Source organism: Lepidochelys kempii, chromosome 8 (assembly GCF_965140285.1).
Source record: "Lepidochelys kempii isolate rLepKem1 chromosome 8, rLepKem1.hap1, whole genome shotgun sequence".
NCBI lineage: Eukaryota > Metazoa > Chordata > Testudines > Cheloniidae > Lepidochelys > Lepidochelys kempii.
In genome coordinates, this window is record NC_136387.1 from 91,240,573 (window position 1) to 91,254,019 (window position 13,447).

At 40.3% G+C, this 13,447-nt stretch overlaps 1 protein-coding gene across 6 annotated transcripts in view; it reads left to right on the forward strand.

Moving 5' to 3' along the window:
* The window catches only part of KANK4 (KN motif and ankyrin repeat domains 4), a 56,268-nt gene extending 43,325 nt beyond the window's left edge, over positions 1-12,943 (forward strand). For all 6 annotated transcript variants that reach the window (XM_073357490.2, XM_073357488.1, XM_073357491.2 and 3 more), the window contains 2 exons: positions 6,293-6,493; positions 10,800-12,943. In XM_073357490.2, coding sequence (XP_073213591.1) covers positions 6,293-6,493; positions 10,800-10,901 — 303 coding nt within the window. In that variant the 3' untranslated portion in view covers positions 10,902-12,943. The remainder of the gene's footprint in view (positions 1-6,292; positions 6,494-10,799) is intronic.
* Positions 12,944-13,447: the final 504 nt, after the last annotated feature.

Below are 13,447 nucleotides of genomic sequence, written 5' to 3' on the forward strand. Positions count from 1 at the left end.
AATTGCCATCATTGGTTATTTTTAAGAGCAGGTTAGATAAACACCTGTCAGGGATGGTCTAGATAGTACTTTGTCCTGCCATGAGTGCAGGGGACTGGACTAGATGACCTCTCAAGGTCCCTTCTAGTCTTACAATTCTATGATTCGAAGTTTTTATACAGAATATATTTGTGAACTAGATGATGCATGGAAACCATAGGGATTGGTTCCCTTCCAACCCCAAACTACAGGATTCACTTGGCAAACCCATTCACAAGCCAAACCCTGCAGGGTTCATACCACCCTAATTATAATCATACCTGTCCAATTCCTATTACTTACTCCCAGTGTGAGTTCAGATTGAATAAAGGGGTGAAAGATCTGGCTAAACAAGACAACTTTGAGATGTATTTATTGTGTAATTAATTAAGTCTCAGTGCATATGGGAACTAGCCTTAAAAAGATGTGCATTGTAGAACCTTCTAGATGCTAATTCAGCCAGAGTAACTACACATGTTTAATACTCCTCATATTTATTTCCTTCATAATTATATCCCCTTAAAGATCCTTATAGGGAGAATAAATCAAGCATTACAGCATGCTTACACCATCGGCCCTTAACCAGGGAGCGGGGCTACTCAGAAAGACCAGGGCTTTAAAAAGCCCACTCCTAAGCCACCAGAGAAGCTAGTGAACAGGGGAGTTTTGCAAGGGAGTTTACACGGGGAGTGTGAGGGAGGGGCTACATACACTTAACATTCCTTAAACTTCTTTAAACTTAAAGCCCAAAACACTCCTTGATAAAAACAAAACAACAACAAAGTAACAAGGTTCAGGAGTAAAAAGAGAATGCAGGCCGAAGTCCAGCAACAGAGTGGGGGCTACCCAGTTTATTGCACCCAATGCAGCATGTATGATTAGCTGCCCTAAGGGAAGGATAGAAGAGAGGTCCTGGAGGCCAAATTTAGGCTGCTAGATAAGAGATTGAAGTCCAGGACCTCCATGGTAGCATTCTCTGAAATGCTTTCAGTTCCACGCACAGGGCCAGTTAGACAGGCAGAACTGCAGGCTCTCAATGCGTGGATGAGATGATGGTGTAGGGAGGAGGGATTTTGATTTATTAGGAACTGGGGAATCTTTGGGGAAAGAGGGAGCCTATACAGGAAGGATGGGCTCCACTTAAGCCAAAATGGAACCAGATTGCTGGCGCTTAAAATTAAAAAGGTCGTAGAGCAGTTTTTTAAACTTAGGGCTGAGGGAAAGCTGACAGGTGTGGAGGAGCACATGGTTCAGACAGAGATATCCCTTAGGGGAGGGTCTAGAAATGGAGATTCCCTATGTCCTAATAAGGAGGAGAGGAAGGAAGATGATAAAATACAGGTAAGATCTGATGGGAAACAGTTAAAAGAAAAAAAGGCCCATTCAATTACATTACATAATGGTAAGCAGCTAAAAAGTGACAAGTTTTTAAAGTGCTTATATACCAATGCTAGAAGTCTAAATAATAAGATGGGCGAATTAGAGGGCCTCGTATTAAATGAGGATATTGAAATGAGGATATTGATATAATAGGCATCACAGAAACTTGGTGGACTGAGGATAATCAATGGGACACAGTAATACAAGGGTACAAAATATATGAGAAGGACAGAACAGGTCGTGCTGGTGGGGGAGGCACTATATGTGAAAGAAAGCGTAGAATCAAATGAAGTAAAAATCTTAAATGAACCAAACTGTACCATAGAATCTCTATGGATAGTAATTCCATGCTTGAATAATAAGAATATAGCAGTTGAGATATATTACAGACCACCTGACCAGGATGGTGATAGTGACTGTGAAATACTCAGGGTGATTAGAGCAGCTATTAAAATAAAAACTCAATAATAATGGGGGATTTCAATTATCCCCATACTGACTGGCTACGTATCACCTCAGGAAGGGAGGCAGAGATAAAGTTTCTTGACACCTTAAATGGCTGCCTCTTGGAGCAGCTAGTCCTGGAACCCACAAGAGGAAAGGAAATTCTTGATTTAGTCCTAAGTGGAGCACAGGATCAGGTCCAAGAGGTGAATATAGCTGGACCGCTTGGTAATAGTGACCATAATATAATTAAAATTTAACATCCCTGTGGCGGGGAAAACGCCACAGTGGCCCAACACTGTAGCATTTAATTTCAGAAAGGGGAACTACACAAAAACAGGAGGTTAGTTAAACAGAAATTAAAAGTTACAGCACCAGAAGTAAAATCCCTGCAATCAGCGTGGAAACTTTTTAAAGACACCATAATAGAGGCTCAACTTAAATGTATACCCCAAATTAAAAAACATAGTAAGAGAACCAAAAAAGAGCCACCATGGCTAAACAACAAAGTAAAAGAAGCAGTGAGAGGCAAAAAGGCATCCTTTAAAAAGTGGAAGTTAAATCCTAGTGAGGAAAATAGAAAGGAGCATAAACTCTGGCAAATGGAGTGTAAAAATATAGTTAGGAAGGCCAAAAAAGAATTTGAAGAACAGCTAGCCAAAGACTAACAAAGTAATAGCAAAAAATGTTTTAAGAACATCAGAAGCAGGAAGCCTGCTAAACAACCAGTGAGGCCACTGATGATTGAGATGCTAAAGGAGCATTCAAGGACGATAAGGCTACTGTGGTGAAACTAAATGAATTCTTTGCATCGGTCTTCACGGTTGAGGATGTGAGGGAGATTCCCAAACCAGAACCATTCTTTTTAGGAATGAAGAACTGTCCCAGATTGAGGTGTCATTAGAGGAGGTTTTGGAACAAATTGATAAATTAAACAGCAATAAATCACCAGGACCAGATGGTATTCACCCAAGAGTTCTGAAGGAACTCAAATGTGAAACTGCAGGGCTACTAACTGTCATCTGTAACCTATCATTTAAATCAGCTTCTGTACCAAATGACTTGAGGATAGCTAATGTGACACCAATTTTTAAAAAGGGCTCCAGAGGTGACCCCGGCAATTACAGGCCTGTAAGCCTGACTTCAGCACTGGGAAAACTGGTTGAAACTATCATAAAGAACAAAATTGTCAGACACATAGATGAACATAATTTGTTGGGGAATAGTCAACATGGTTTTTGTAAAGGGCAATCATGCCTCACCAATCTACTAGAATTCTTTCGGGGGTCAACAAGCATGTGGACAAAGGAGATCCGGAGGATATAGTGTATTTAGATTTTCAGAAAGCCTTTGACAAGGTCCCTCACCAAACGCTCTTAAGCAAAGTAAGCAGTCATGGGATAAGAAGGAAAGTTCTCTCATGGATTGGTAACTGGTTAAAAGATAGGAAACAAAGGGTAGGAATAAATTGTCAGTTTTCAGAATGGAGAGAGGTAAATAATGGTGTCCCCCAGGGGTCTGTACTGGGCCCAGTCCTATTCAACATATTCATAAATTATCTGGAAAAAAGGGGTAAACAGTGAGGTGGCAAAATTTGCAGATGATACAAAACTACTCAAGATAGTTAAGTCCCAAGCAGACTGCAAAGAACTACAAAAGGATCTCACAAAACTGGGTGACTGGGCAACAAAATGGCAGCTGAAATTCAATGTTGATAAATGCAAAGTAATGCACAGTGGAAAACATAATCCCAACTATACATATAAAATGATGGGGTCTAAATTAGCTGTTACCACTCAAGAAAGAGATCTTGGAGTCATTGTGGATATTTCTCTGAAAATATCCACTCAATGTGCAGCGGCAGTCAAAAAAGTGAACAGAATGTTGGGAATCATTAAGAAAGGGATAGATAATAAGACAGAAAATATCATATTGCTGCTATATAAATCCATGGTACACCCACATCTTGAATACTGTGTGCAGATGTGGTCACCCCATCTCAAAAAAGATACATTGGACTTGGAAAAGGTTCAGAGAAGAGCAGCAAAAATTATCAGGGGTATGGAATGGCTGCTGTATGAGGAGAGATTAATAAGACTGGGACTTCTCAGCTTGGAATAGAGACGACTAAGGGGGGATATGATAGAGGTCTATACAATCGTGACTGGTGTGGAGAAAGTAAATAAGGAAGTGTAATTTACTCCTTCTCATAACACAAGAACTAGGGGCCACCAAATGAAATTAATAGGCAGCATGTTTAAAATAAACAAAAGGAAGTATTTTTTCCACACAACGCATATCAACCTGTGAAACTCCTTGCCAGAGGATGTTGTGAAGGCCAAGACTATACCAGGGTTCAAAAAAGAACTAGATAAATTCATGGAGGATAGGTCAATCAATGGCTATTAACTAGGATGAGCAGGGATGGTGTTATACCAATAAAATAAAAACCAGCAGGATCTTATTAAAGGGGATAAGACAAAATGTCACATTTATTGTGAATACAAAAAGAATCATAGTAGGCAGTCAGTTATAGCTATAAGATTTCATTCAGTTTCACATTCATTCACACGTTCATTCATACACACACACACAGGTTCTGCGGCTGCTGTATAGTTACCAGTCCTAAATGTAGCTTGAGTTCATGGCTTGGGTTCGTAGCTTATGGCGGCTAACTGGCAAGAAAAGCAAGGCACAAGGAAGAGCTTTTACAAAATGGAGTGAGCATTTTAAAATGGAGTTTGGGACAAGTTAAATGTAGTTTGAGTTACAATATGGACAAGTGTAAGAAATGGCAAACAGTGTACAGAAGTTACAATGTTGAAACAGTGCAAGTTTCAGCGATTTAAGCAGCAATTGGATTGAAAGTGAAACTCAATTAGCCAGTTATGGGGTAACTGGTTTCATGAATGAATGTTGTTTCATTCATAAAACTTTGCTTATGAAGTTATATTAATAAAGTGAACAATTAAAAACAATTTCATTGATCAGTTCTACAGTGGTGTCCCTAGTCCTTCTGTCTTTTGACAGAAGCTGGGAATGGGCGTCAAGGGATGGATCACTTGACGATTACCTGTTCTGTTCATTCCTTTTGGGGCACCTGGCATTGGCCAATGTCGGAAGACAGGATACTGGACTAGACGGACCTTTGGTCTGACCCAGTATGGCCGTTCTTATGTTCATGAAATTGAGAAGCAAGATTGTGTGTGTTAGTGTGCATATTATATTGAAGTTGCCAGATTAGAAAGTTAAAGCAACATATTCAGCCAAACTCTGCAATCCACTGTGACTAATTAAATCTTCTGGACTTTGCCCATCCCAATGATGCTTCTCAATCCATGCTTTTATGTACAAGTATCAATCAATTAATCAGTTGCTAATTAAAGTACTTGAAGGAAAACTCAGAGGGCCTGATCCTTCACTATACTGAGCATCTTCCACATACAGCTAAGTGCCTTCAGCTACTATTGGGCGGGAATTGAGATGCAGAACCTTGCAGGCTCAGATGCAGACATTTGCTTTTTCTGACTCCCAACTGCTTGCTAAACAATGGTTAAAATCTGAAATAAGAGTCTAAGAAATGAAAGTGAATTAAAGTAACCTAAAAAAAAAAACAGAATATGAACCACTATCAGGAGGGGCAGTGGTTCAGGGGTGAACTATCAGGACACCTCAGAATAATTATTTTTGAGACAATATCACTACACATGATTATTTAGTCATAGTTGTGTAAACTTTTCTGGGCCTGATTCTCATTTACACTAAGGTTCCTTGACACTACTCCGTCGTGTGTTCTTTTTGCTCTGGCAGTGTAAAGGCAGTGTTAGTGTGGTTATAAATGTAATTCTAAGGACCCTCGTGTAAAGGGAAACCAGGTTCTTCTCACTTTAGGTTTCACTAGTTTACTTTGCCGTTATAGCTTTATATTTACACTGTCAATAAAAATAAAAGAAATGGCCAGTTTGGCCAGGGCCAGATGATCTAGATTGCAAGGGGGGCTTTTGACACACTACAGTGCTCAAGTCACGGTGAGAGGTCCCACTGTAATTTGCTTCCCAATTTCACACCTCTGACAAAATGGTACTGAGCAGACTATCGTGTATCACCTCTGACTGCAGGATGGAACTGGAACTGCATGTCATAAGCCCTATGCAGCTAATAGGTATTGGATAATCTCCAATAAATCTAGTGGCAGGGCATGCTTTTGGAGCATGCAGATCAGATGTGAGTTTTAGCCTTGCTGTCACAGTGAAGTTCTGAGGAGCCATGACATGTAGAAGAGTCAACTCTGAAGTTATAAATGGCCACGGATTTGTTACAGCATCTGCTGTAGGGCTACCTGTGTTCCAAGCAAGACTGCTATGCTATTTGAATGATTAGATTGTGTAAATAAGTTACATTGCCTTGATGGGTATGTCATTGTGTTTGGTCTGTGTTGCGATATTCCTAGGGAGGCCAGACAGCCTTAATATTAGGTGTCAGCCATGACAGGGGAGATATGGTGAAAGCCTTGTTGTCTTGCAAGGCTGACATAAACCAGCAGGATGATAATGGAACATCAGCACTGATGGTTGCCTGTCAGCATGGTAATGCTGAGATCGCGAAGCTTCTTCTGGCTCACCCTGCTTGTAACACTACATTAACGGACAAGGTAAGGGAAACAGGTGGTTGCAGCATGTACTGTAAAAAATATACACACTCAGTCACTGCCAGGAGGCAGTTAGTGAATATTTAAAGAAACCATATGGCTTTCTTGCCTTAGAACTGGAGCAGACACTAGACACCTCCAGGAAACCAAAGTATCTCCCTTATCAAACATGTTAATGAGTGGGCTTTGGCTCTGTGCCTTGCCTGTCTCACAAATAAAGGGGACTGGATCTGTTTAAGGATTTAGAGGATAAGTAACCCGCGTTTTAACTCAATTATCAATTCCAAGCCAAGCTGCACAATTGCACACTTAGAAGTGCAATGAAACCTGCTTTAACAGACAAGCTCCTGCCTTCATAGACCACCCCCAAATGTACTAACTACAGTTGTACTCCAGGGTCTGTAGGAGGTCAGTTCCATTAAGCAAAAAACCTTTTTTTTTTTCAGTTTATTGAGCATTTGCTTAAGACAGGGGTCAATATACAATATGGTGAACATGTAAGTACAATACTAATGAACTACAGCAGCATCTTGTGATGGAGTTTTGGTATATGAAAGGGTGTGTCAGAGAGAGTGAGAAAAAAAGATTCCAGCTTAGGCCTTTATCTCTTTCAAATACCATAATAAGTAACACCTCAGTTGCGCGCATGCGGCTCAAGATGTTTCCTATTTTGTACATGTTCAGTATGCCTGGATGCAGCGCTTTGCATTTGTCACTGTGGGTTACAGACAACAAGCAGGTTACAAACGATAATACGTGTCCCATTGGCATTTATCAGATAATTAGAAGTGTAAAAACATCTTGAAAATAATGAGGAAGATCCACTCTGGCTTAGAGTTTTATTCCAGCATTATGATGCACTGCTCAAACCACAGAAAAATATTATGTTAAGAGATCACAGCTTCGTTATAACCATATAGTTTTATGTAAAAACTTGGCACATAATCAAATGTCCGATTCTCCACTTGACAGGGCCATTGAAAGCAACTGCACCTATTAGAGTCAACTAATTGAGTGTACCCACCATTTAACTACAGAGGGTCACAACTGAAAAATGCACTTTCCTCCTCAGAATGCTGACTTGCCATTTGTAACAGCCAATGAGAGAGCCTCCCTTTTATAAAGTTCCAGTCCCCACACCACCCCAAGTCTCCTCAGTGACTTCAAATCCCTCATCAGGTGATCCACTGCTTGGTTACAAACTCACCTAGCTGAACTGGTTCCTCAGGCAGCATCTAGGTCATTGTCTTGGGCTGCATGTATTTGAATGGGAGACCATCTCAGTAAATGACCCTGGATTGTTAACCATCTGCTAGCTGCAAGAATTTCTCATGACTCCTCCTTGGAGGTCTTAGCAGAAGATGGAGGGTAAAAGGCAAAAGTGTAGGCAATCAAAATGGCACTCACAAAACAAAATTAAGTTTGTAATCTGATGTAGGAACATACAGACGTACACTAGTCCCTCACAATCTTCCATGATGCACCACAGCCAGGGACTCCCGTGTTGCACCACTTCTCCTCTCCATGCAGGGAAACTCTTTAGTCACCATGGGAGGTGCAGGCCAGGCCAGGAGCCCAGCCAACGGAGGAGAACTGGAGCTTGAGTCACCTGAACTACAACTCCCATGAGGCATCAGAGCAGCGTTTTCAAATAAAAATATTTCAGTTCTTGGCCAGAATATTTTGGTGGTCAAATTTCTGCCCAAAATGAACATTTCTCATGACAAACTCTCTACTTTTTTGCTCAGCTCTAATATTTAGGCATTGTGGCCTGATTTCCTGTGGCCCTGAATACTCACAATTCCTATTGAAGTCAATGGGTGGGTGCTGCATACCTCTGAATGATCTTCTCAGCTCCAGCAGAAAGAACCCTTGCGTCATGATCATGTCAAAGAATCACAAAGGGGAAATATTTATGCACAGCACACCTACAGACACAAAGGGGTACATTTTTTATAGAGAATAGGTCACACCTTGCTTTTTAGAGGTGAAATATTCAGCTGTGGGTTTTGAACTAACACAGTGCATTGCTGCTGCAGAGTGGTTGCAGTTCAAACTACCTGACGGGCACCTGCAGCCAAATTAGAGGTACAGATACACAGATTTCTCTTGTGGGTGCAAAAATATGGGTACAAATTTTGTAGGTGCAAGTTGCACCCATAAAAAGGAAGTCAACCTCGTTGGAAATTTTGTTCAAGATGTATTAAAACTTGTTAATAATATATAGGGTGAAACCCTGGCTCAGTTGAAGTCAATGGGAGTTTTTCCATTAATCCCTTAAATAGGCTAGCACATAGCATGCCATTTAATGTCCAGACGGCAATCACCAAGACATGAAGTGATTTGAAAAACACATCAGGGCCCAGTTCTGCCCTTTGAATACACAGATTTAAATGACTGAGAGTTGCACCAATGTATCTGAAAGGCAGAAATGAGCTCTTAGGATCTTGTCAAGAGAGAGCCTTGCAACAAAAGCCCTATCAGCGATATATATCAAATTGTCCAATTCCTCCCTTTTCACCCACTCCTAAGTTGGATAGATCATCTGGCTGGAAAGGAAACTACTGCCTTGGCAAAGACCACATTAGCACATTTAAAAATCTCATTTCAGCCTTGGGAGTATAGTCTTCAGTAGCAGCACAACATGTGAATCAGTCTCTTATTTAGTTAAGGAACATTTGAAAACCCCAGTGCATTGCTTATACATTTACAGCTTTCGGTACTGTGACAAGGACTGAACAATGTCATTTACATAAACACAATTCCATGTTTAATAGCCAGACCAATTGTAAGCTGGCAGCACACCACACTGCCAACTAACTGATGAAGTTTCAGAGGAATTATATACAGTGGCTTTAAGTGTGGAATTTCTCAGTAGTTGTATGCATTGGTTTTGTTCGTATGTAAGGAGGATGATCACGCACTGTCTCTTCAAGAACCAAATTATCCAGGATGAATTTCACAGCCTTCATTACCAGAGAGCAGCGTTGTTTCAAGATGATGCCAGAGGAGGGTGAAAGAGCAGACAGGAACATATGGGCAGGGCTAGCTATCTGAGATTAATACAGTATACTGATCTATGTATTCAATCTGCGTGGCAATAGGTAGTTTACACATACACACTCAAATGGAGACAAATACAAGCATACTCTAAATACAATTTTTCTTAATTCAGACATTATTTAATGGGGAATAGTCATTGCTGACAGCACCCAAAATTGGGCAAGATACGACCATGATGAATTCATTAGAAACAGATTAATTAGACCTAGCAAGCTGGCAAAAATGGTCTTCTGCTGATAAATCAAGTTGACCAACTTCAGGAAGGAGAGCCCAGTGTCATGACCACAAGCCGAACACCAAATGTAATGTCTTTTGTTTAATTTAAACATACACAAGTGGAGATTATAACAATCTCTCTCCACAACTCATCTTAATTTTGGGTAGTCAGCTACTGAGATAAAGCAGCTGCTCTGGTAACTAAGATTGGCAGCCTGCTAAATACTGTGATGAGAGACTATGTTCAGATTCACACACATCTCCTTACAGTTGATGCTTTTCTCAGGAAGACAGACAAAAGGGAGAAACATCTGGCATTTGAAAACTATTTTCTCCTTCCCCAGAAGCATCAGGGATGACCATGTCTGGAGATGGGACATTGGGCAGGGAGGGCCAGGGCTCTGAGGCGGCTGCCAGCATTCTCTCTCTCTCAGGTGCTCGGCTGGCTGGTTCTTGCTGACACGCTTAGGGCCTAACTTATTGTCATACGTGGGGTCAGGAAGGAATTTTCACTAGGTCAGATTGGCAGTCACCATGGTTTTATTTTTTTACCTTCTTTTGCTACATGTGGGTGTGGGTCTCTTGGCAGGATCATTTGAGTATATCTCATTGAATCATTTCTCTGTCATTGCTGGGGCCTTGAGCACTTGTCCCCTTCAGTCCTTCTCTCTGCCTGTGGCACATAATAGTCTGGTATTATTCTGTGGGCTGTAATGCTTTGCTTTCATTTTAGTTGTTGGGTTTAGTGTGTGGGTGCTGGGTGGTATTGGTGGCCTGTGATATATAGGAGGCCAAACTAGATGATCTAGTGATCCTTCTGGCTTTGGACTATATGACTCTATGAATGATTAGGCCATGTTGATGTTATGGGCAGTTTTGTCACTGTAATGCATGCAACCCCTTTTCCCATTAGTAGAACTGGCACATGGCACTCTCCACATTCAACACTGACATTAACCCTTAGCTGTCCGGTAAGATTTTTATTTTAAAGATTTGCATAATAAATTCATTTTCTTTCTTTCCCATGTAGAGTGGTAATTCTGCTCTGTCTGTCGCTCTGAAATCTGCCCACATGGAAATTGCAGAGCTTCTCCAAGCCCACATAGAGCAGAGCTGGTCTTTGGCTAAATAAAGGAAATGGAAAATAGCATTTGTCGGAATGGGGAATGGATAACAAAAGGTTCATTCTTTTAACAACTCTGCTTCCAATTTAGATGGAAATTATTGTAGCTGATACTGCTGATTTCCATACTTATTGAGGGAGTGAACTATGTCAACTATTTGCATACATTCCTAATATATAATTTTCCTCATTAAGCCTGCTTTTATAGTCCTAACCTATGCATAGTGCCATAAATGACTCAAATACAGTTTCAGAAAGTTAGATTATTGTATTGCCTTTTATTAACACACTTGACCTTGATCTTAAAACTGAATTCCACTCTCTATCCCTCACAGTATAATTCTGTCACGTTGGTGAACAAAAAAAACCAAAAGCACATTAGAAAAGCAATACGTACTTTTTTGTAATTTTAGATAATGGTGTTCTTTTTAATCAACAATTTAAAATGTGTCTAATTTAACTTGCAAGTTTGCATCTTACCGTTTATTATTACGCCTTCTGTATGTACTAGCTGGCAATGCTTACTCAATATATATAGCAGTAAAAACAAGTCAGGTGGATTATGTAAAAATATCAAATCCTATTTATGTGTGGTTATGTGCTCAGAAGCAAGAATTAAAATGAATGTTCTAGGAAAATATTTGGGTGTGCCAGATCCAAACACACAGACATTGTTTTTCTTGTATTCAGAATTACCATATGGCTCTCATTTTTTCTAATTAAATTTGACTTAACCAGGAACCGTGGCCCACTGGCATCTACTATATATAATTTATAGGAAGCTGAGGTACAATTGTGATGTATTAGGTTATCCAAACACAGTACAGGAGACAAATTACTTGATCATAACATAAACCTTCTCTGCAAGGATGGGTTAATACTGTCTGAAAGGTTGCATATTTAAATTCCATAGAGCCACTTCTGATGATAAAAGGTTCCACCCAGAAAGTGCTCTGTGGGCAAATATCTGTTCTTCAGTTTCCAGCATGCTAAACTTTTGGAACCCCCCAAACTGGGCAGATTTAAATCTGTGCAGTAATTTAGCTGCCAGATTTTTCCTGTGTAGTCTGAGTGACTTGCCACCATCAGAGAAGCTAGGGCTCCTCCTTGAAGTATACAGCCCTTTGGGCCCTGCTGGGAATCCAGCACCGTCTGCAGTGCATACATAAGGCAAATCTTTCCTACGTTCCAGTGGCCCAAGCATAGCAATTACAGACCACTCTGCCTTCCTCTTTCAAAGCACGTACGGTATGTCTCAGAGGCCCTTCCTCTGTGACAGGCAAAGCCAAAGGTTTCCATCCTGCAGGGTACTGAGAACGTCCTGTGAGATACTGAGCATTTTCAACTCCCACTGAATTCAGCATCTCACAGGAAATACTCAGCACCTTGCAGAATCAAGCCATAAATCCCTATCCCTGCAAACATCTTTCCATTCTCATTACCCCTTCCCCATTAAGACCAAAAATTAACAAGCCTTGATGTGAGATTTCTTCCATTGGAAGAGCTTTTCCATTGACTTCAATGGGCCTGGGATCAGGCCCTGATTGTGCACAACCATTCAAGTTGTGTGCAGCATGAAGTCAGTGAGACTGGATCCAGTAGCACTTACTACAAATAAAATGTACTGTTTTGCTAACATCCTCGTTTTTATTTCTAAACAAAACCTAATCATGATCTAACTTTTTTGGCTTAAGTGTAAGTCACATTATAGCATATTATTAAGTCTCATTTGAGTCACCCCATCCCCTTCCCTTGCATTTGCAATGCATATCAAAATAATTTCCAAGACTGACCGCGTGATCCTGTTGTCCTCATTTGAACAAAACTCTCAACGGCTTAGGTGGGAGTTTTGCTGAAGTAAGGAAAAGAGGATCCTGTCCTTTGTTCTTTTTCATTATTCAGATGTTTTCACATTGAAATCTACTGTATAATTCTCTTTATTTCTTTCATGGTTCTTAATCAGAAGCAATATGTATGGTCATCATCCCATACATTTGTCTCCCATTTTACTGTATCCGAAAATGAATTTACCTCCTTTATGTGTGAATAAAAGTCAGATTTGAATTTACCTGCATTTGTTCTTATACCTATTTTCCTTCTCCATTGGGACAGAAAATTAGATCACACATTTTACTAGTGAACTAGTTCTCTTTATGGTAAATGGGGGTGCAGTTATGGTGAAATTACCCATTGCCTCACCACACATTGCAGTCAACGAAAAGATTCTTCTTGACTCCAGTGGGAGCTGAATCAGACCCATGTTTAATACGGTACAAGGGGGCCTTTTGTGAACCCTTTGTATTTAGGTGAGTTTTAGTCTTAATTACTATAGGGAAACTGAATTACACAGGTTACAGAATACGAGGAAAAACCTCTAAGCTCTGTTACCTCCAACACATTTTGATGGGATGACAAAGTCCCTTTTTAGAGGCAAGCAGGTCTCCAGTGGATACATGATGAGAAACTTTATAAAATGATTAAACAATGCCAGGATTACTAACACAAATCCTGGAATTTGAGAGGTAATCAATACACTACACTAACTCTTCAAGTTT